We start from the raw sequence: 23,448 nt of genomic DNA on the forward strand, positions 1-23,448 counted from the left end.
ATCCCTATCAAAATATCATTCAACTTTTTTCAAATTTGTATGGAACTAGAAAAGACCTTGAATAGCCAAAGGAATGTTGAAAAAGAAAACCAAAGCTGGTGGCATCACAATCCCAGACTTCAAGCTCTATTAGAAAGCTGTAATCATCAAGACAGTATGGGACTGGCACAAAAACAGACACATAGATCAATGGAACAGAACAGAGAACCCAGAAATGGACCCTCAACTCTATGGTCAACTAATCTTCAACAAAGCAGGAAAGACTGTCCAATGGAAAAAAGACAGTCTCTTCAACAAATGGTGTTGGGAAAACTGGACAGTCACATGCAGAAGAATGAAATTGGACCATTTCCTTTCAGCATACACAAAAATAGACTCAAAATGGATGAAAGACCCAAATGTGAGACAGGAATCCATCAAAACCCTAGAGGAGAACACAGGCAGCGACCTCTGTGACCTCGGCCTCAGCAATGTCTTTCTAGACACATCTCCAAAGGCAAGGGAAACAAAGGCAAAAATTAACCATTGGGATTTCATCAAGATAAAAAGCTTTTGCACAGCAAAAGAAACAGTCAACGAAACCGAAAGACAACCGACAGAATGGGAGAAGATATTTGCAAATGACGTATCAGATAAAGGGCTAGCATCCAAAATCTATAAAGAACTTATAGAACATGACATCCAAAGAACAAATAATCCAATCAAGAAATGGGCAGAAGACATGAACAGACAAAGAAGACATACAAATAGCTAACAGACACATGAAAAAACGCTGAACATCACTCGGCATCAGGGAAATACAAATCAAAACCACAATACAAAACTGGTGTGATACCACCTCACACTGGTCAGAATGGCTAAAATTAACAAGTCAGGCAATGACAGATGTTGGTGAGGATGCAGAGAAAGGTGAACCCTCTTACACTGCTGGTGGGAATGCAAGCTGGTGCAGTCACTCTGGAAAAGAGTATGGAGGTTCCTCAAAAAGTTGAAAATAGAGCTACCCCATGACCCAGCAATTGCACTACTAAGTATTTACCCCAAAGATACAAATGTAGTGATCTGAAGGGGTACCTGTACCCCAATGTTTATAGCAGCAATGTCCACAATAGCCAAACTACGGAAAGAGCTCAGATGTCCATCGACAGATGGATGGATAAAGAAGATGTGTATATATATACACAATGGAATACTACTCAGTCATCAAAAAATGAAATCTTCCATTTGCAATGACAGGGATGGAACTAGAGGGTATTATCCTAAGTAAAATAAGTCAAGAGAAAGACAATTATCATATGATCTCACTCATGTAGAATTTAAGAAACAAAACAGAGGAGCATAGAGGGAGAGAGGAAAAAGTAAAACAAGACAAAATCAGAGAGGGAGACAAATCATAAGAGACTCTTAAACATAGGAAACAAACAGGATTGCTGGAGGGGAAGGGGGTGGGGGTACGGTGTAACTGGGTGAGGGACATTAGAGAGGGCATGTGATATAATGAGCACTGGGTATTATATAAGACTGATGAATCACTGATCTCTACCTCTGAAATGAATAATCCATTATATGTTAATTAATTGAATTTAAACTAAAAAAAAAGAACTACATGTTGGAATAGAAATGCTGACTCATCACAAAGAACCCATTGAGCTTTGCCCAGCAGTACTCACCAGAAGACATTTCTAAGCTTGACAACAAAGACATAAATCATATAGAGACACTGCAACAGAGCTTACTGTATATAAACTAAAAACTTGTATATGTGGAAAAATGCCATGCCATCATGTTTACAACTATTTGTAAATGGTTCAAAATAAAAATTATACATGTGAGATGGAAAAGAATTAAGCAAAGGTGATAAAATGCTAACATTTGAGCACTCTGGGTAGAGGGTAGCTGGGGATTCTTTGAACTAATCTTGCAAACTTTTTTGTTAGTACGGAATTATTTCAGAAGAAGAAAAATTAAAAAGAAGAAAAATCTTAAAAAGTCAAATATTGCCAAAAATGAAAAGAAGAGACATATACTACAAGTGGAAAATAGTTGTAATATTAATGATAGACAATGAATTATTTTCTTAATGTGTAAATCATAAGAAAAAGATAAGTGGCACAACAGAAAAGTTAATTGAACAGGGAAGACCTTTAAGTGGCCAGAGTGTGTGTGTGTGTGTGTGTGTGTGTGTAGTCAAATTCATTGTCAGTAAGAAAAATATAAAGTTGTGGAAAGCTGTGATAAAATTTTGTCTAAGAAATGGCCTCAAGAATTAACTACCAAAAAGCTCCAAATCTGGAGGATTTATGATTAAATGGATGCTGTCCTCTTGATGGGTATCTCAGCTGATCTAATAATCTGGTTACAATCTGGCAACAGGAAAGGTTTTTAAAGATGTTCAGTCCCTTTAATTTAGTATTTCCTTTTACTTAGTAGAGCTTTATCCTGAGGAAACAATCAGAGGTGTGAAATCATGTACAATGCAGTTCATTCCAATATGACTTAAATAACATTATATTAAAAGTCTAACAGTCAGGGACTGTATCAGTAAATGATGGATTACTAAGTAGCCATGACCAAGATCCAAGTTCAGAAGAGTATTTATTGACAATGGGAAATGTTCATAATATATACACTGTTCATTAGTTGTCTTTGGATGGTGTCATTATTTTGCTGTCAACAACCTCCTGATCCATGAAAAGATGAGCTACTTAGGTCATAGGACATAAATGCAACTGTGCTTCTCTTTCTGAAGGAATGAAAAGGTATAAGGAGCATCTGGAAAGCCTAACGAACACTTGGAGAGCCATCTCTGAAGAGTGATGTGGGCTTATAAAATAGTGTTTTCCCAGCCTAAGTGTTTTGTTTAACTCTGAAAAATTGTTCATGAGGATAGTCTTAGAAACAGAAAACATGGTGCTCCGGGGTCCCTTTTTCTTGACATCCAACCATCAATATACCCATGCCCTACTTTATGAAAACGTGATTTATACGTGTTTGAATGTGAAGTAATAATCTAATTGTAAAAGTTGAAGGAAAACAAGAGATGAACTGGTCTCCCTTTCTCATTTAATAAGGAATTCATAGTGGGGCAGCTGGGTGGCTCAGTCGGTTAAGCATCTGCCTTTGGCTCAGGTCATGATCTTAGGGTCCTGGGACTGAGCCCCACATCGGGCTCCCTGCTCAGCGAGGAGTCTGCTTCTCCCTCTTCCTCTGCCACCCCCCAACTCATGCTCTCTCTCTCTCTCTCAAATACATAAAATGTTAAAAAAATAAGGAATTCATAGAGAGATTAGGTGATGTGCTCAATTATTATCCTTAATATATAAAATGGCTTATATGTAATAAATTGCTTCTCTACATAATGAGAAAAATATAAAATCCACAATGAGTGGATGAACAGGTGGACAATAAATATGAACAAGTGAGTGATAGATGAAGAAATACAGTGGTCAGTACACATGTAAAAAAAATTTCAACCTCATAATTAATGAGAAATGTACTTTTCTTTTTTTTTTGGAGAAAGGTAAATTTTTAAAAAACTTATGTAATTCTTCCTTTTGCTTAACAAGTGACCCCAAACAAGCAAGCAATCTGACGATCCTACAGTGGAAACCTTGGGTCAACAACTGAAAGCGATCATATCCTTGCTAATATCCTTCTCCTGGTGCCTGCGATACACTCAATAGTAATAGCTTGAGAAAGAAAAAGAAAAAGGCAAACATCACAACAGGGAAGTTAAAGGGACAAGCAGACCACGAAGAAGAGGGACAGTTTAAACAACTGACTGGGGGATATTTTATTCACATGGAAGGATTCATAAGACTTTGACTTTAAGTGACGGAGGTCCAGCTGGATGGTAACATCAAATACTGTGCTAATTTCATGTCATATCCTAATTTCATAAAGCCAGTTTCAGTGCAAACAACAGATCCTTGTTTCTCCTTCTTCAGGCACACGTGGAGAAGTCTGAGTTCTTAGTTTTCTTTTCCACCAAGGCCAAAAGCCTCTAACTTTCGTATTTGAACTTTTAGGTATTCATATCTTGGAACAAACTCCCCTATGCAGTGAATCATGGTTTTATGCAAAACTGAGCTCATTATAATGCCATAAATGTTAGCAGAATTCCCCTCAGATTACTTAGGAAGCAGTGCTTAATTCCAGATTAATAAAATACCATATTAAGACACTTTCTTACTTTCTCCATTAAGAATCAGTATTTTTCAATGAGTGATTTCATACAGTCCTAATTTCAAACTAGGTAGAGTAAAGCAACAAGAAAATTTTAGCAAGACCTGACTCCATTGTAGCTGATATTAAATAACCCCAGAAAGATAACCAAATTTCCATTTGAGTTAATCCAAAACATACAAATTTATTAAGCATTCTGGCTGAAAGAGACTGCATACCAACAACGTGGCTCTTATCTGAAAATGCTGGTCTGCTTGCTTTTAGGAAAATAGCTTTTAGGAAAACATTTTAGGAAAAAATGTTCTTGTTCATTTAAAGAATGGTTTTATTTTCATAAAGGCTAATTGATAGCTGGTATTGCATAACAGTAATATTACCTATTATGTTTTTCAAAGAAGAAAATATACATATTTGCCCTTTAAATTACGCTCCTAAAGCAAGCACTTAGTTCCGATGGCTTACAACTTTATTATGGTCTTCGATAATAAAGAAGCTCTTTAGGTTTCTTAAAATAAACACAAAGCCTGAGATCACAACAAAAGAGAGAGGGAAAAGGATACTGTTTTATTTCATCCACAAACAAGGGAGTCTAACGTAATAATTTTCTCAGCTGAGTCCATTAACATGCACTGAGCATTATGTGTGTATGGAAGAGATTTCTTTTGCAAATAGCAAACTACTGTTAGTTTCTACACTAGGAAGCAAATGCTGGGAAGCAAAAACTCCCTCCTCCACTGGGAGGCACCTGCAGTTCCAGCTCAGTATGCAAGGAAGGATCTTGGCTTCTACAAAATCAGCTGAAAAGCTGGCTCGGTTTAGAATTGTCTTGGACTAAGCCTGGATTCTTAGCTCAGTCCTGGAGATGAGCTGACTTGGCCTTGGGGGTTCTGCTCAACAATAAGATGGTCTGGACACCTTGGACTCTAGACCAGCGGTCCACAAACTACAGTCCTTGGGCACAAGCTGGCCTGCTGTCTGTTTTGTAAATAAAGTTTTGTTAAAACACACGCAACCCATTTGTCTGTGTGCAGTCCATGGCTTTTCCTGCCACTGGGGCAGATCTAAGTAGTCGGCAATGCCAGAGATCTTTACTCTATGGCTCATTAAAAAAAATTGCTGACCCCTGCTCTATAGGAACCTGGGATGGATGCTCACTTCTGCACTCTATCTGGAACCAACCCCAGGGCAAGAGAAACCAATGGTGTTACCCACTTTTACACCAAGCTTTGACACTTTGGTCCATCTCAGATGGGCATGTTCTTTGAGATTGTATCTTTGGAGGCCTTTTTCTAGTGGGCGGATGATCATGGAGTATAGAGCCACCCCCGTGTTGCACTTGATCCCACACCATTCTGTATCGGGGTGGGGGGCACTTTCTCTAGGTTTTGCAGGGTGGCCTGCTGCTGTCTGAAATCTGTGCTCTCACGTGCCTGCACCTGCAGAGACTTAGACTTCATTCCTTCCGGCTGAGATGCCCACTCTTTGGTAGACATGAAGGAGTTAGCTAAGCTTGATCTGTACCAATTTTCCATAGAACAACCAAGTTTATGACATAGAATGGGTGAGACTTAAGTGGGAGAGGATTTTGGCTGGGTTGGCAGCACAATAGAAAGGGGGTGGGTATGTTTTGATGCCTGTTCATGAGTAAAAATAGGAGGAAATGATGAGATGTGGTTCTGAGGCCCTCACTTCTTGGTGTGAATCATTCTGGTTTGTTCCGGCACTCCATCTTTTGGGCTGCACCGAGAGTTCCAGTGTGGGTGGGTAGAAGGGCAGGGCAGTGATGCTGAGAGAGGCAGTGTACGGTCCTCGGGAGGCTTCCAAACTTGCAGAAGGCTGAGTGGAGCTTTAGGTCACTTCAGTTTCTGAGGTCTACAGGGGAATGGATTCTTGGAGAAATTGTCCTGCATGTTTAGTCTGTCATGACATGAATGGATTATCAAAGGTCAAGCTGTACCCATGACACACAGAGGTCTATGGGTGTCTGCCCCGCTGTCACAGGAACCACAGGAATGGGGAGGGGCTTGGTGCTATGCTGGAAGGTAGGTAGCAGAGATTGTAAACTGATGGCCCCTGGGTTCATTCTAGTCAGCAGACGTATTTTAATGGGCCCATGAGTCTTTGACATTTTTATAAGTTAGTTGCTAATATTTGTGAGGGGGAATATTTTATTTAAAATCTGGATTTCCAACTTCTTTTGAAAATTTGAAATCTCTGGGCATTCTGGGTTTCATCCCTACTTGTCAGTGATCACCTACATTGGGGGAATGGCTGTTCTTCAGAGAGAACCTGAGCATTCCAGTTTTGTTTGGTGTGTTCCCTTACACCCAACCTGTTTCTGACATTAGTGTTATTTGCCTGGCCCCTGGGGCCTTTGAGTTTGCAACCCCTGCTCTCTGTGTTGCACAAAGAATTCATGCTATTGCAACCTTATCTTCCTTGGTGGTCATTCTGTCTCCTTTGTCCCTTGCTAGGAGTTTCTACCTCATTTAGCTGCTGCAATCTAACCATATTCTGTTCTGACTCTACTGCTAAATGGAATAACAGCCCATTTGGAGGAAGGTGCCTGGACTCTAGTCATTAAGTGTGTAGAGCCATTTATTATATTGATCTAAGTGAATGTAAAGAGTCAACGTGTCTAGTGTGCAAGGGTTATCTCAGGATAGCTAAAAACTAGCCTTTTACTGTGAATTATCATTTCTTCACCATAGGTTTCTGGTGATGATGCATCTCATTGTTTCTGAAGAAGATGAAAGCTCATTTGTCGGGATGTATTCACAGGGCGTATCTGCATTTAGTAATACTGGAAATAATTGTTGCTAAGACTCTGAGGTTGGTCTTTTAGAAACCCTCTATTTCTCTCTAGGTGGCACAAAAATGGAGACATGCAAAGAAAATTTTAAAAAGTAGATACCTGTCATACTGTTGGGAGTCATAGGTTAGTAATCATTCTGGACCTTTTTTTTCACTGACACCTCCTACAAAGAAAAAGACAAGAAAAAATACCACAGGTTATAACCTGTATTTTCCATAATGTTTTTGTTTCAAACAATATCACATGCATTAATTAGCTTGAGGCAATTCATTACTCTCAACTCACAACTAGGGACATTGAAGCATTGGTGGGCTCTCTGATACGTGTAAATTTACAAGATGTTTTAATTATAATTTTAGGGTTCCTTCTATAAATACGTCTTTAACATAATATTTTATTCAAGATCACATATCTATTTTTCCATCTCAAGCCAGCACACTGACTTGCTGCTTTTCCCAAGAGTGGCTAGGATGGACTAGCATCTTCAGTCTAGATCCTTGCTTCTCCAAGTGAGGAGGGTCAGTCTCAGATTCATGCAGCGGCCTCCAATCCCTGCTTCCAGCTCTCCCTGAGGCCAAGCTGTGCCCCTCCTGTCCCTTCGAGGGTTTGGTTCCTCAATCCTTCCTGAGCGGAACAGTTCCTGTGTTTACAGAAGCTGGTTCAAGTCAGGTTTCTGCCACTTGCAACCAAGAGTTGACCGATAACACTGATATTAAAATAAAATATTCATACAAATGTGTCAAAATAGTTTTGTGTCCTTTTTATGACGATAAAATCCCTGTTATGTTCTTGCTTTACCATCAAGTAAAAAAAAAATCTTTGTTTTCAAATTTTCAATTGAATAGGCATATGACCTACAGAAAGGTATTGTGTGCAAAGTAGAAAGTGCACAGGAACAAGAGAAAAAAATCTGATTAAGGCTTTAAAAATATTGTCACCACAAAATTTAGTACTAACTTGTCTCTTCAGTACTGTTTTCATTTAGGATTATGATTACCATTACTATTACTATATGATCATCATTGCTAGAGCATTAATAGTATACTAGGACTGCTATCGCTATAGTACTTTGGAATGTGGTTGTATTGAGGGCTATTTTCCTTCAATGCCCTCTAGAATTTTATAATATAATTGCAGGAAAGTCCAAAGTGGGCAGGTGTCTGGGGCCTCTTTTCCTGGCTGTCCTATGACATAGCGTGGGGTCAGCGAAGCGCTCTGTACTGAGGAGTGGACACAGAGAAGGTCCCCCAGAGCCTGGGGCTCACTAGCTGGTCGTGGGGTCAAAGGAGAGAACAAAGTCCAAAGAGCTTACAAATAAAGAAAGCTGAGTGTGTGTGTGTGTGTATGTGTGTGTGTGTGTGTGTGTGTGTTGGTCAGGGAGGGAAACAAACTTGGTGAAGGCTTTCACTGAGTAGGTCAGTGAGGAGGAAGGTCAGGTGGCCATGTGTTAGAGGGCGGCTCTCCGTCCCGGAAGGGCTGAGTCACAGTCTGCACATCATTCGTTCAGCAAGTCCCACCACTCACGGGCAGAGAAGAGTCTTCAGTTAGACCCTGCGTGGTCTGCGTCCTGGGACCCTCCAAGGTGAAGCTCCTCTCACAGCTTTAGCATCTCAGCGCCAATTGAGGAGGAGAATGGCACTCAGTATAGTCTCCTAGGCAAGCTCCACTGGAATGGAGAACATTCCTTTTACACGAATCATTCATTTCTTTGGTCGGTCAGTCCAGATGCCCTGATTGACGGCCTACTCTGCTCAGGCAGTCCCCCAGGCTTTGCCCAAAGACAACACCTGGGCCTGTCCACCAGGGGCTTCTAATCCAACAGGGAAAGAATCATGTTAAAAAATGCAAAAATGTATGCAGTTTTCCCCTTACGTGTCTCTTCAGAGCAATCTGGGTCACAAAGTGGGCAGAGGTCACTTCCACCTGGGACGATCTGGAACGGCTTCTCAGTGGAGGTGACTCTGGACCCAAAGGCTCTCGTCTTCGCTAGGCCTTTCCACAGGTCATGATTTAGTGCTTTCTTCTCATGCTTGTGCTTGAGGCACAGGGACCACTCTGGGTAATTCTTTTAATTAATGCTGTTTTAAGGGGAGTTTGAGTAACTAATCAGAGTTTTTAAAGCTGCACGGCTACTGAGCCAAAGCAGACTGGTCAGAGGACTACGGCAGGTCTAGGGGAGAGATGTAGGTGGCAAGAACTAGGATGGTGGCAGCGGAGGGTGAGGGACTCAAGTAACATTAAGGAAGTAGAAATAATAAAACATTGGGATGGATGCTATATGGGCATTTAATACTGGGATAAACACCGGGGATACAAATAGGTTAAGATAGAGGCTCTTGGCCCTCAAGGAATTTATAATCCATTTTACAAGCTGGCTGGGAAGGCAGAGCCTACTGGCCAGGAGCAACTAAACAGACAAGCCGCATATGCGGTGTGCCAAGAGGTGGTGCGGAGAATCACTCGGAGCTGCACCTTTGTCTGCCCACTTAGAACTCTCAGTCCAATGCCATGTCCCTTGGGTGAAACCTGTTCCTCTTGGAAGAATGGAAAAATGGGCATTCACCTCCAAAACACCTAAAATGCATTTATATTTAAAAAAATACAATTGATGGAGAAGTTGTTATTGAGTTTCTGAAACTGGAAAGCAAATGGAATTATTACAAAGATGTAGGAAGTAGGACCAGGGACTCCGGGAGACACTGGGCTCCATGCAACGTACTGTGAGCTCAGAGGCCATCTTAGGCTGCATGGACGGAAATGTAGCCCATAGGACAACAGCCGGGCCATGTCTGGGCTGTTATATTTTAAGAAAAAACCTCAAATAGAATGTCCAGGCTGATGGAAACCACGTCTTAAAGAAATGTGGAAGAGAACCTAGAAAAGGGAGCAGTCGCATGAAGGTTAGGGGACGGTCTTCGAATATCTGAGGAGCTGTCATGTGGAAAGATTTGAGCGTGTCAGTGGACAGAGGATGGCTGGAGAGATGCTGCTGGGGACTGCTGAGGGGAGAGGGGACTTTCTCTGCTCGACCTTAGGTGCAAGAAGGTGCACATCTCCAGGCAGGAGAAAATGCACAAAGGCGCACCTTCTCCCGACCTCGGGCTGCTCTTGTTCTCAGGACAGATTAAGCCTCTCTTGAGAAAACCAGAGTCTTTATTCTGCAACAAAGCAGGTGCCAGGTGTGTGATATGGTTCCAGGGATGTGCTAAAGGCCTGCTCCATGCCACGCTTCCCTTTAAAGTTCTTCTCTAAAGCTTCATTCCTTTAGCTCTACGGATCTCAACTGTTTGGGGGATTCTCGTCTACTCAAAGAATATAATGAAAGTTACAGGCCCCTCCCCTTGAAAGATGGGTAGACAATTTGGCAAATATTTTTAGGGGATTTGTGGACACCCCCCAACGCATCTGTAGATGCCACATTAAGTTTTGGTTGTAGGCTTTGATCATTGTTAAAATGCACAAGCTCATGGAAAAGACATACACTGATACAAATACAATCTATTGAATAGAATAAAAAGGATATGTGCTGTTAGGAGTTAATTGGACAGTGAGGTAGTCAGGGTCAGGGTCCTCAACAAGAAAGTATGGAGTCAGGACACTAAGATAAAACAGCACTAACATCCTGTTTTGCAGCTTAGACAGGACCGCACTAGCATTCTGCTTTGCAGCCTTTGCAGAAATGACTTCTGCAAAATGTCCTAAAATAAGACTATTAACCACAAAGCATTTGTCACTATCACAGCCAAGGGGCAGTTAAGACATAAGCTCTCAGATGTCAGCAAAAGAAGACCATCAGCATGTGGACATTAACCTAATAGGTGGACAGATACGTGACCAAAGCCCTGATTGGCCCAACTCAGTACACCCTGATTGCTTAAGATAGTTCCGCAAAAGAGTTCATAAAACCCCCTCAACTTAGAAACTCCAAGGGCAACCCTCTTGGGTCCCCTCTGTCTCTGGGAGCTTTGTACTCTTGCTCAATAAACTTTGCTTTGCTGCCCACCACTCTTTGTCCTTTCTCTCTTCATTCTTCCAAGTGGCGTGACCATGAACCGTGGACACTAAAGGCAGAGAAATCCTGCAACAGTGTAAGCTATTTTTGGTCAGGGGCAGAGCGAACAGGACTTACAAGCAGTAGATCCCTTTGTGGGTGGAAGAAAGATGGGTTTCAGAGAAGCAAGGCTTGAGGCTAAAGAGGAATCCTCCAACCCCAGGATCTGGTCTAGGGCCACCCCATTTATTCCATCAGACACCATCATAAGCTCTGGATAATTTGAGAGGAATTATTCATGTTGCCTTCCCCTGCGGGGCTTAGGTGAAGAACAAATCTGTACCTCACTGGCAAAAGAGTTGACCAGAGGGATAAAAGATGTGTTTGGAGGCACCGAGGAGAGGGTGATTAATTCTATCTGTATGAGGAGGACCCACAGTGACATTTGAGCTTGGCTTTAAAAAATGAGCCAGGATATTTTCCAGGTGGAGAATAAAGAGTATGACTCATGATCAACAAAAGAACAAAAGGTAGAGCATCTTGGCACAGGATACATGATTTGGGGTGCGGAGGGAAAAGAATGTGCCCAAGAAGGAAGCTGCAAATATAGTTAGGGGCCAGATGGTGAAGGGTCTTGAAAGGTTTGCCATGGAATTCAGACTTCATCATATGGGAAATAGGGAGCTAGGGAAGGTCCTTAAGAGGAAGATAACTTTGCTGCAGTGTGGAGGAGGACTCCTCAGGAGGCCAACCCCTTTGGTGGCACCTCTTTGTGCAGGATCATTGCTATTTTCCTGTCTTGGTATTCAAGGTCGCAAAGCTAGACTAGGGCCAGAGAGAATACCCCTAACTCCATCTTGTAAAACCCCAGTGCAGTTGCCCAGACTGCACACCCTTTTGTCCCCTTGTGTTTCCTTTTTCCCTATAGAAATGTCAACATTAAAGGGACAACTGTAAAAATTACCCCTTGAAAAGTCTTTCCATATGGACCCAGTGAGTCAGTGCTTATACAGTCTGAACATAATTAACGGGAAACCCCACATCCCCCTCACGTCTTTATAGCAACCTTTTCTGAGGGGGATGTTGGTAGCCTTTTCAGGGCCATCTTTCTTAATGTGCCTCTCCTTGGCTCTCTCAGGAGTGAGGGTACCAGAGTATCATGCGGCCTGATGCATCAGAAGAGTGAGGTATATAGGGCTTATCCGTTAACACTTGAGCAGGTGCTTCATGGGCTGTCCAAGGAAGCCATGAGTGCACTGGGGGGTAGGGTGGGGGTAACTTTGACGGGCAAATCTCTTGATTCAGTTCAAAAGGTCAGATGCCTGAATGTCAGGTTACCACAGACTCTAAGCTGAGACGATTAACACCAGGAAGGCTCTCAAAGGAGGACACACCCACCCTCTCACCTGACATTGAATAAACACGGATAATCCATTTTTCCTAAATAGAAGGATTTTAGAGGTCATGGCCATATGAGTGGAGGGCAATGCTTGGGGATGTGTCTTGAAGTTGTGTTTACCGGCAAGCAACCGTTTTTACTAAGTTTATTTGGTATTGTGGGACATTGAGCACTGCTGGAGTTTATGGGATGGGGCCAGAGCCCCCTGCCCCACTCTGTTCCCATCCTGGCCTTGCCATTACTCTGTCTGTGGCATCTGGAAACACAGCTGCATGAGGGCAAATGGCCACCCCTTCAGAGTGGTCTGCACCTCACGCAAGGAGGGCAATGAGGGTGTGGGTCTCCATCGGGTGCCTTGTGCCCCCATTTTGAACATCATCTCCCTTCAGGAGTTTCCCTTTCCAGACTTAATTTTACCTTTTGGGAATTTTCTTCCCTTTCAAGGTTACCTTTCATGGTCATTTAAATTTGTTATGGAGAACAAAGAAGGTTGGGTACCCAGATGAATTTATCCCCAATTCTATAACTTCCTAAATCAGCCCCAGCTGTCCTTTGCTGAGGCCTTTGCATTTTAATAGTAAATCTAGGTTCCAGTGAAGTGAATACATAATGGTTGAATTTATGATGATAGTAATAAGAGCTCAAATAGAATAGAGGCAAGGTGTATTTCAAATCATACCACATTGTGATCCACCTTTTCCACTTGGTAAAACTAACCCTATTTGGCAGTTTTGTGTAAGAAAAAATTGATAAGAGGAATAATTTTAAAAGCCAGCACAGTTAGACTGGGAATGGGGCTGGTTAAAAGGGAACATAAGGCTGCGATAAAGATGTGGAAAAAAATAGTAGCTCATACTTGTGTTGTGGCCCAGATGTTAGTCTGAGTGGATCACCTCTAGGGGCAGAAGGCAGGGACAGAATTCCTCTGCTGGATATGGTGGGCAAGCAACCTGGGCCCCACATAGGAGATATCAGCAAATGACTATTGAATGGCAAAGCTATAATTTTCATTTGAGATTTTCGGCGGTCGCTGTAAGTGTTTTGCGTTTGGAGAGTGAGATAATACAACCAGGATCTGTGATTGAAATTGAGCCTAATTTGCTGTGGCTGATTTTTTTTTGTTCTTGGTAAAATGATTAGCCTTGACTTCCACCCCACCCACCCCTTTTAATTCATATCCAACAATTGCTTTGTGAGGCTCATTTCTGCTCTTCATTTTAACTTATGTCCATGCCAAATCCTGTCCTCTTTTCTCTCTCTTCCATTCTCTTTCCTTCTCTCTCTCCCAGGCAAAGTCACTGTGGCATGGGAAGAGTGTGGGTCCTGCCACTTACCAACAGAATGACACAGGGGACATTCAGAGTCAAGAGTCAACGTTCTCAGGGTGGGGACAAGGTCATCCACCTCAAAGTAGAATGTTGACCCATGGTAGTATTCTTCCATCCTTGCATGCTAGGTTCTGGAGCCATAGCCTGAATAAAATCTTGTTTTCTGCTCTGAGGATTAGGTGGTAGGCAGTGGTAGGAGTGGGGTTCTTGGGCTCAGACTGAGCTTTAAAACAAAAAAGCCCCCTGTGAATCTAAAACCATCTGTTACATTCACTTTATTGTCACCCTGGATAGAACTCGGAACAATTTGTAGCCACATAATGTAGTGATAGAAAAGTCAAGAAGAAGAAACCAGCCAGTAGAAGTTTTATGAGAATCAACTTGATTGCCGCCTAGGTTTACAGCACACTTTCCTCTGAGCTACCTTTCTCTGCAGGTGGACCATCATCTCTGAACGTTTCTCGGAGTGGAAGCTAGTCTCTTAGGAGGAAGCAGATGGGGGGTTTGAGGAAACGTCTGACACAGCGGGAGAAATAACTTCAACAGAGGCCCTGTTGGCCAAAGCAAGCTGTTAAAACTGCTTCTACTGACACCTGGTGGAGAGTAGGGTAGCTTCCCTGGGCCAATGAAAATAAAGTGTGTGTGCTTGTGTGTATGTGTGTGTGTGCGTGCGCGTGTGCGTGCGCATGTGTGTGTTGAAGGGACTGGAAACGAATTCATCATGGCAGGAGAATTAAATAACTCCCGAGGAATGAGGGCACCACGCAGAACCACCAGATGCTTGAATATATAATTGTGGTTAGGTGACTCACTAAGACACATGCGTGAAAAACAACAAACGAGAATGTGAAAATAAAACATTAGAACTGAAGCAAACGATTTATTATTGATTTCTTAAAAGTGTTTGATGATGAATTGGACAACAACAAACAAGAACTCGCTTTCTCCGCCCCGACCCCCCGCGGACCCTGGACAGCTGTTGACAGAGGGAGCATCTACATCCCAGGGAGATGGGGTTGCCCAGACTGAGCTCACGCTCTGCTGCCGCAGTGAGCTCCTTGCAGATTTTTAACCCTCAGGTAAAAAGAATCATCTTCTCTAAGGAGGTGTTGTGAAGACTGATTTGCTCCTAAAATTCCTTGAAGATGAAAACAGATCTCCTAACAAATATTGTTATAATTGTTTATCACTTCTTAAATGCTAAATGGTGGGGGAGGGGAAGGGGGACTATGTTACAAAGTTCCTACAGAAAGATACTTCATAAACTTTACATTGTCTCCATTCTCCCCTTCATTGGGTTCCTGTTTGATACTGCTTGATGAAGGTCCTTTGGGCGGACTTTATTGCTAAAGATAATGGTTTCTTGTGAGGTGTCATGTGCATAGCACAGCGCGCACAGCTGGGTTTTGCCTTTGAACGATCTGTTTTAAAGGTGGTTTTCAGGAATGCACCGGAGCAATTATTCGTTCAAATTTGTAAGAATGAATCCATTACATGCAAGTCCTAAAGGAAGGGCTGGGGCATTAATGAGAATTTAAGTTGTTATTTCAAAATAACTACAGGAACCCTAGGGAAGGGTTGAGGTCGGGACCTGAGGTGGGCAGATCTAGGTGGGAGATAAGAAGGAAACGCCCCTGAAAGATGCACGTAGTTATAATTTTCTTCTTCTTTTTTTTATTCCCTGATATTTAAGTTAAAGTTAGAATGTATATTTCCTCAAATGTGCTGGCTCAAATGTATGATTCTGAGCAGAAAGTATATGTAAGTCCTTATGTCCCGCCTCCTGGAGTTAGTGATTCTGGGATGCAGAGATCCCAACTTTCTCAGTTCATGACACCGTTAGTGTTTTAGTAATTTCTTCACAATGACTCCAGGTTAAAAGAAACAATGAAACATTCTATTTGTTAAGTAATAAGGTCCAAACAGCCTAATAGAAGTATTTGCGTGGTGTCTGACAGTCATTGCTGTGTTTCCCTTGAAAATTAAAGACATTCCATTGTGTAACTATGGGTCTGCCATGGCACTCCCAGGGTGTCTTGGTACAGAGTTTGGGAACCATGGTTGTAACAGTTTCAGGAATCTGTGAAAAAGTTCAAGGCTGGGGTTTACATGATCTCTTTCCACCCTTCACTCTTTGTGAGGCCATGGCCACATAATCTGACTTTTCCGTTTAATATTGCTAAGCACGTCAGCCTGGCTTACTACTGTGGAGTAGAGAATAAGAGAATGAGACGCAGAGTGAGGCCTTTGCAGGATTTAGGCCAGTTTTGGGAACAAACAAGATCTGACCATCAGTCAATAGAGTTTCCTGAGCCTCTATCACAGGGGCAGCTGTGATGAAGTCTCTAAAAAGTGAAAGAACACAGTCCTTGCATTGCTTAAGGAGAACGCGGTAAGTCACATTTTCACTGGGAGTTACAGCGATGCCAATGGTTGCCCGGTCGTAAGTCCTTGGGTGAAAACCTGACAGATGAGCATCAGATGATAAACATGCCTGAAGAGTTGTATGAGTATCTCAATAGATCTATAGGTGGCAGGTCACCTGCTTTTCCATCCTGTTCCCTTTCTGAGTTCTATGTGGCCATGAAGCCACATGTAAACTAAACTAGTGATTCTCAAACTTTGGCAAGCACCTGGAGGGCTTGTTAAAACAGATTGCTGGGCTCCACCCCCAAAGCTTCTGATTGAACCAGTCTTGGGTGGAGCAGAGTATGGAGCTGAGGGTCAGCATTTCTAACAAGTTCCCAGGTGATCTGACTATACTCTCCAGGGATCTCGTGCTGGGAGCCACCAGCCTACACAATTTGGGAACATGTGAGAGAAATCAAGGTGCCACCTTGGTAGGCTGCTCTGCCACTGGGCAGGAAACCCACTTCTCCGTTCCTGACCAGCACAGTCGGCCTTGTCGAGAACGTTACAGTGAAAGGTGCTTACCAAGGTACCAGCTCTGATGGTAGTCAGTGAGCTACCTTCTCCAAAAAGGCCACTGTGTTTTAAATGGGCACCCTCGAGTCAGAGACACTCAAGTCTTATAGTATTAAAGTGACAACAAGACAGTATAGGAAGGAGCTTTGCATTTCCAAAGAGGTTGGCTTTGCACTCTGCTTACAGTAAGTATGGGGCTCAACCATGGAGGCTGCAGGGAAAGTGGTTCTTAATCTCAAGAAGGGGGTTCACAGTAGAATCGGCTGAGAAGCCTTGCTCACCTCACCATCTCCAGGGCTGGGCCCAGGCCTGTGTACCTAGAAGGAGCTGATTCTGTTGAGAATTTCTGCTCAGGAGAGAAGTGCTTGAGTATGAACACAACTGTAGGGGTAGGTCCCTCTACTGTCACTCTCTTATCCCCTGATGCCATTCACCTGCTGCTGTGAGTCCCTGGACACAGCCCTGCTCTATTATGTCCTGTTTGACTTCACAGGCCTGTAGAGAACTCTCTACCCCTGCCTCTTGCCATCCTTCCCAGTGGTGGCAAAATCATGCCCAGTGGGGCTTATCCAAAGTACACTGATAATCAAAAACCATTAGCTATGGACCGGAGAACACATTTAAAAAGTGGCAACAAATCCATTGCACCTTACCAGTGGACTTCCATACTCAACCCACACTCACCTCCCTCTCCTGCCCAGGTGCTTATTTCCTTAGCTTCTCAAAGTGTGGTTCCCAGACCAGCAGCATCGGCATCACCCGGGAACGCATTAGAAGGTAGATGTTCAGGCCCTACCCCAGACTCACTAAATCAGAAACTCTGAGGGTGGGGCCAGCAGCCTTGTTTTTAGCAAGCCCTCCAGGCGATGAATCTGGTGCCTGCAGGAGTTCGAGAACCACTCACTGCTTTGTAGCATCCCTGCACTTGCCTGACCATTACCAAGGATCAGAAGCTAAAAGTTAGGGACCACCCTCCTTCCTCTCCCCACGCGCTGGCCCAGGGAACAGCACACAGCAGGTGCTCAGGAAACTCTTGTTAGTGACTGGAGCTAGGGCAGCTCTGTTTCCTGATCAGGAGGGAATAAACACTCTGGCCCTGGCCTGCCACCTCCGAGAGGGTGCCAACGCAGCATCTAAATCATCTCGCATTTCTTCTGGGTTGTATTTTCCATATTTATAAATCAGCTTTCCCTAAATTCTCTCCAAGATTTTTACATTCCTTCCAGCTCAGGAAGCCAAAAACAAGATGCTGTGGTTTAGCCAGTGTGTTTCCTGCTGGTGGCGGGGGGGGGCATTTCTGCATGTTTCTTAAATTCCATCCTCCCAGCATTGTGATTATTTTCTGAACAATAGAATGAGATTGCTGATTCATGCTCAGCTCACGGCGGCTCCAGGCATCTTTTTTTCCCTGCTGTACTTGTGCCGATACAACACAATAATGTTCTATTCATCCCTCTGAATTAGAAATGCCAACAGCTCAGATATGCAACTGAGGGGTCCCCCCCCACCTTATTTAAAGGCTTCCCACAAATAACCCATTTTGAAATATTATATGGCATTCACTTTGAGCCATTTGGCTCGGGCAAGGATGGTTAGACCTTATCTTTTCACCAGCCGCTCCTTGCACAATGCCAGGCGCACCATAACTACACAGTTGGATGTCTCACATACTCACTTCCCGAAGTTCAAGCCTTATCCTTCTATTCTGCCCTGATAGATGACAACAAGCCCTCTGTCAAGTGCGGGGAGAAAGCCCGGCTCTCACGTTCAGGCTCATGTTTGGATCCAGTCAAAGAAGGGGACTGACGTCCTCAAGTTCCGTTCCTCAAATTCATGCGGCCTCAGCCTGTTTGCACATTGCCTCCTGTTCTGGCCCTGGCCCTCCCGCAGCCGTGAGGTCTCTGGTCTCTCTGGAGAGCCGCACAGCTTTGCCAGGGGTGGCCGGGGCCAGCTGTGGGGTTTTGTTTCCCAGCTGCAAAGTTGAACCGGTGAGACCGCTTAGAGCTCCTAAAACACGAATGTCAACCTGAGCTGCGTATCGAATCACCTGGGTGGCTTTGCAAAGTCCCAGTGCCCAGGCTGTATCCTCAACCAGTTCAAACTCAGTCCTCAGTTTTGTAAAGCTGCCCAAGAGGTTCAGATGTGCAGCCAAGGTTGAGCACCACTGCTCTGAAGTGGCCTCTAAAATAGCATCTGGGGGGCCTCCCTGTTCTGTTCTTTCTCCCTCTGGATCTCCTTTCAACATGGCAGTCCGAATGGTCCTTTGAGAATATATGAGTCAGCGGGTGAGCTCTCTGCTTGAAGCCCTGCTGGGGCGCCCATCATCTGCCCCATTTGACTCTCTGTCATGGTCTCCTACTTGCCTCCCTACTCCAGCTTCACCAACTCTTTGCTGTTCCTGGAACGTGTTATCCTTGTCCCCACCAGAGAGCCTTTGCACTGGGATTGTTCCTCTGCCCAAAATGCTCGACCCCCGGACACCTGCTCAGGTCCCTCCCTTACCTCCACTAAGTCTTGCAAACCTTAACCTCTCAGGGATGCCTACTTGACCACCCCACTCCCTGCTGACTTGCACCTTCCCCATACCCCTCATCCTGCTCTACTCTTGCTTTCCCCACAGTATGTAGCATGTCTTAACACGCTGCGCACTTTCTTTTCTTCTTCTTGTTGCTTATTGTTCTGTCTCCCTGTGCTAGGAGGTCAGCTCCTTGAGGCCAGTGGTCTTGTTCACTGATTACCCCAAGTGCTCAGATAGTGTGTGGCACACGGCAGACCCTTAATAAATACTCGTGAATTGAAAAACGATGTTCTCCTCCGTAGGTGGTAGTGGAGACGGGGGCTGAATGGAGGAGGGAAGGCTCAGGCATGAAGAAAGTGAATTTTCTCAAAAATGACAGATTTTGAGGGAACACTTATCATTTGATTCTAATTATAAGTCAAGGGAAGGGACCTCCAGGCAATGTCTAGGTTAAAAAAAATCACAAGGAGACAGAAAGCAGATGAGTGGTTATCTCGGGGGGGGGGCAGTGGGGGTGTGTGGCATGTTGGCGCAGGGACGGGAGTGACTGCTAATGGGAGCAAGTGTTCTTTGGGGGTGATGGAGATGTCCTAAGATGAGATTAGGGTGAGAGCTGCATGACTCCATGAAAATACTAAAATCCACTGAATTGTACACTTTCAGTGGGTGGACTCTGTTGTGTGAATTATGTCTCAATAAAACTGTTAAAAATGCACACTTAACTGAAGCATCCTACAGTATCAAATCTAAAGCTGAAAAAGAAACATAGGCTGTTATTATTTCTTATCAGTCATCTGGATTTTCCCTGGCTTGAGTTTGGAATCGGAGCTGGGAGAGCCTTCCTTAGCCCTCATGGGCTGCCAGAGACATCTACTAGTCCGTAAAGAAATACAAACAATATTTTTGAGCAAGGTTTAACTCAAGAGTAATTTATTTGGATTAAATGCCTTTCCCTTAATAACTTCCAAACCTCCCCAAATTCTGGTCTTTTTTAGGACCAGCAGTTTTGGAAAGCAAGCAGCCTCTTGGTGTGAAACCGAGCTTAGTACGGATTAGACACTTTTGAACTTGTAATGCCAAGAAAGACTCTAGCCATGTTGACATTTACCGTCTACAGATAGCCACTTGTCCCACACATCACAGATTTCTGTTTGTCTGAAGCTATGAACTGAGATGCTGCTTGGCTAATAGTCCTGTGAACCTTCTTTCAACTCACTGATGTTCTGGTTATCTAGTAACATGTATGGAACAATGACAGCATGTGATGATTAAAATGATGGATAGAGACAGCTCAATGAGGACCATTCTCCCTCTCCTGGGGAGCTCAACAGCACACTCGGTTAGGCTAGGAAGGGCGAAACCTTCCTTCTGCTCGCCTGCCCATTTCTCTGCTCACAATCTTGACATGAGCTTGCCCAAGCACAGAAGGTCTGGTTGAAAGGTCAGGAGGCTGCTCAGAGTCCTGGCTTCAACCATTTCACTAGGCAGTCCCTAAGATGTGAGCAATGCTGTGATATAGGAAGATTCTTGGGGACTGTTAGGTCTCCAAGAAATTCCTGAGGACATAGCCAATATCTCATCAATAGCCAAATTGAAGGAAGAGACACTCACAGTTATTTTCTGCTCATTGATGAAACGGAGGATTAGAGAGACAGAGAAACTTGCCCTGTATCTCCCAGCTGGGGAGAGGAGGAGTTGGGATGCCAACCCAGAGCCAGTGCTCTTGATTGCTGAGACACTGCTTCCCACCCGCCATATGCACATCACTCATCTGGGTGCCATGATGGGCGCAGGGATGACCAAGGCCTCCTCGTTCCCTCTGCTAGCACTGTCCAGTAGAGATGACAGAACCTAACGATTTTAATTAGAGGATGTCATATTTGGTACTCTAGTAGAAGTGCAAAGGGCCATGGAAGTGAAATGTGTGGGGGAGAGTTACCAAAAAACCCCAACTGTTCAAAACATAGATGCTCTGCAAGTCATTACGCCATCCTTGCAATGGGGGTCATGTGAGTCTTCCTGGTCAAGACCCAGCTGTGAACTGAGGGTCTTTCAGAATGTGGGTTGTGCATAGGGTGGGTGTTTGGGATAAAATTATTCTGACCATGCAATCTGGATGCTTGGACAGAGTATCTACGTCAGCTTGTTTTAGTATCATTTGTACACCTGTCCTCTGGAAAAAAGACAGTATGTCTCTTACAGAGATGTTACGAAGATTAATGAGTTGATACAAGAGACGTGCGCATTTACCAAGTGCCTGCCACAAGCCAGACCTGTGTTCACGTCTCTGGAGTTCCTGTCTCTGTTACACATAGGATGAGGCCTTACGTGTAGTAAGTGCTCAATAAGTGTGAGTTGTTATTGTTATGTCTCATTAATCATAGGTTCTAGAAAATTGAGTACCAGCTACTAGGACTTAACTGCATAAGGTCCTGGTTATTTTGTTGCACAATGAGAGAGGAGCTGGCTCGTTCTCTTCCGGGGGTGGCTGAGGTGGGCGGAGAGGGCGTAAGGGAGAAGAGTGCTCACTAAGTGTCATTGCTATCTGGGGAGAACTTGGTTTACTCCATGCATGGTTGTAGTTTACAAAAAGGGCACAGTATTAGATATACTATTTATCAGGGCACAACAATTTTTCACAAAACAGTTGGCAACATTAGGAAAGCATGGGATTTCCATTCTCCAGCCTGATATTGTGTAAAAGATTTGATAAGAGGATAACCCCATTCCCTGAGGGAGCAGCATTTGTAAAACTGACTCTTTTAAGCAGTATTGAAACAATTAATGAGTACCTTTCGGGTGTTCTCTGTTGGGACTTCAACCAATGCTTTCTCTGTGAGAGAACATTTAAATCAATATTTTTCTACTTCCCCTCAAAAACATAGTTTTGGTCTAAAAATGATAGTTTTAATGGATGTGATTTGGTACACTTCAGTTGTACCATCTCTAGAGTCATGAAAATGCTTATTGTAAACAAGACCCACTTGCCTACCCATTTTCTTATATGAAAGACCCTGGGCCTTGGTCATCAGCTTGCATTGTGGATTTTACCGGCCATAGATAGGAATGAATCACAGGATTTTCAGGAGAAATAAGTTCAAGTGATTGGAAAACAAAGATTTCCAGAAAAAGAGAAATCAGCCAGTTTCTAAAACACCAAATAAATGAGATTCTCCCATGAAATGCACGAATGTGTACCAAGAGCTACCGGGAGCTCTTCTTAGCTCCAGCGCAAAGGCCAACTAGATCCAACATGGGCCTTGGCTTTGTAGTAAAATCTATAACAAATATAGAGTTTCTCTTTGTATTTGATGAAACTGAACAGAGAAAAAAAAGAATATGATATTTATGTCAACATGTTAATATATTACTCACCACGCACCTGAACATGTCTATATGGTTCTCTCAAAAGTAAGGATTATAATGACGGCGATAATAGTGATAGTATGTAACATTTATGGAGTGCTTACTACGTGCTTGCCATTCTGCCAAGTGTCCTACAGACACCACCTCCCTTATTACTCTCAACAACCTATGATGTAGGTGGTCCCATCCCCATTCCACAGTCAGGGAATCTAAAGTTAACAGATGTGACCCCTTTGCCCAAGGTCATAAAGATTTTTAAATGGGAGAGCCAGGAATTGAACCCAGGTCTTGTGGATCCGGACTTTAGGTTGTAAACCACTACACTTTCTGCCTTTTACAAGAATAATAGTGGTTACATGCATTCATAGCACCTTTTTACATAAGTTACATGATCCGATGTTCACAACCCTCATTTTATTATATCTTTTTACAAATGAGGACGCCGAGGCTCCTATGTTAAATGTCTAAAGGTAAAGACTGGAATATGGGAAAATCAAAGTTATGTCCCCTGACCCCTAAGCCAAGTTTGTTTTTGAAGAATCTGAGCTTAAATCTTTTCTAAGTGGAAGGTCCTGACCACGAATTGTCGATATTGCTACCTATGTAGTCAAAAGCTGAGCAACAATTGCACCTTTGGGGTATTTAAAAAAAAAACATACAATTTCTAGCTCAGAATATTAGGCAGCTGAAATTTTAATATCTGGAACACAGGGTTTGGACAGGTTGACACAAATGATTTGAAAAGTTCACTCGTGATGAATCTGAAAGTCTCTCACATGCCCAGCACAGCGTTAGTGAGACACACATTACCTAAGAAGCAGGCAGACATTTCTTGTTAGATGTGAGACATTTTCTGAGTTCAATAAAGGTTACGTGGTTGTTCAGAAAATTAGAAGTTCTATTAATAATCACTGCTCCATT

At 43.3% G+C, this 23,448-nt stretch overlaps 1 protein-coding gene across 13 annotated transcripts in view; it reads right to left on the minus strand.

Moving 5' to 3' along the window:
- Positions 1–23,448, minus strand: part of THRB (thyroid hormone receptor beta) — a 377,579-nt gene that overhangs the window by 100,161 nt on the left and 253,970 nt on the right. For 10 of the 13 annotated variants that reach the window (XM_078072380.1, XM_078072375.1, XM_078072368.1 and 7 more), the window contains one exon: positions 7,100–7,163. The exons of the other annotated variants lie outside the window; for them this stretch is intronic. In XM_078072380.1, coding sequence (XP_077928506.1) covers positions 7,100–7,121 — 22 coding nt within the window. In that variant the 5' untranslated portion in view covers positions 7,122–7,163. The remainder of the gene's footprint in view (positions 1–7,099; positions 7,164–23,448) is intronic. 13 annotated transcript variants of the gene reach the window in all.

This window comes from Halichoerus grypus, chromosome 1 (assembly GCF_964656455.1).
Source record: "Halichoerus grypus chromosome 1, mHalGry1.hap1.1, whole genome shotgun sequence".
Classification (NCBI taxonomy): Eukaryota; Metazoa; Chordata; class Mammalia; order Carnivora; family Phocidae; genus Halichoerus; species Halichoerus grypus.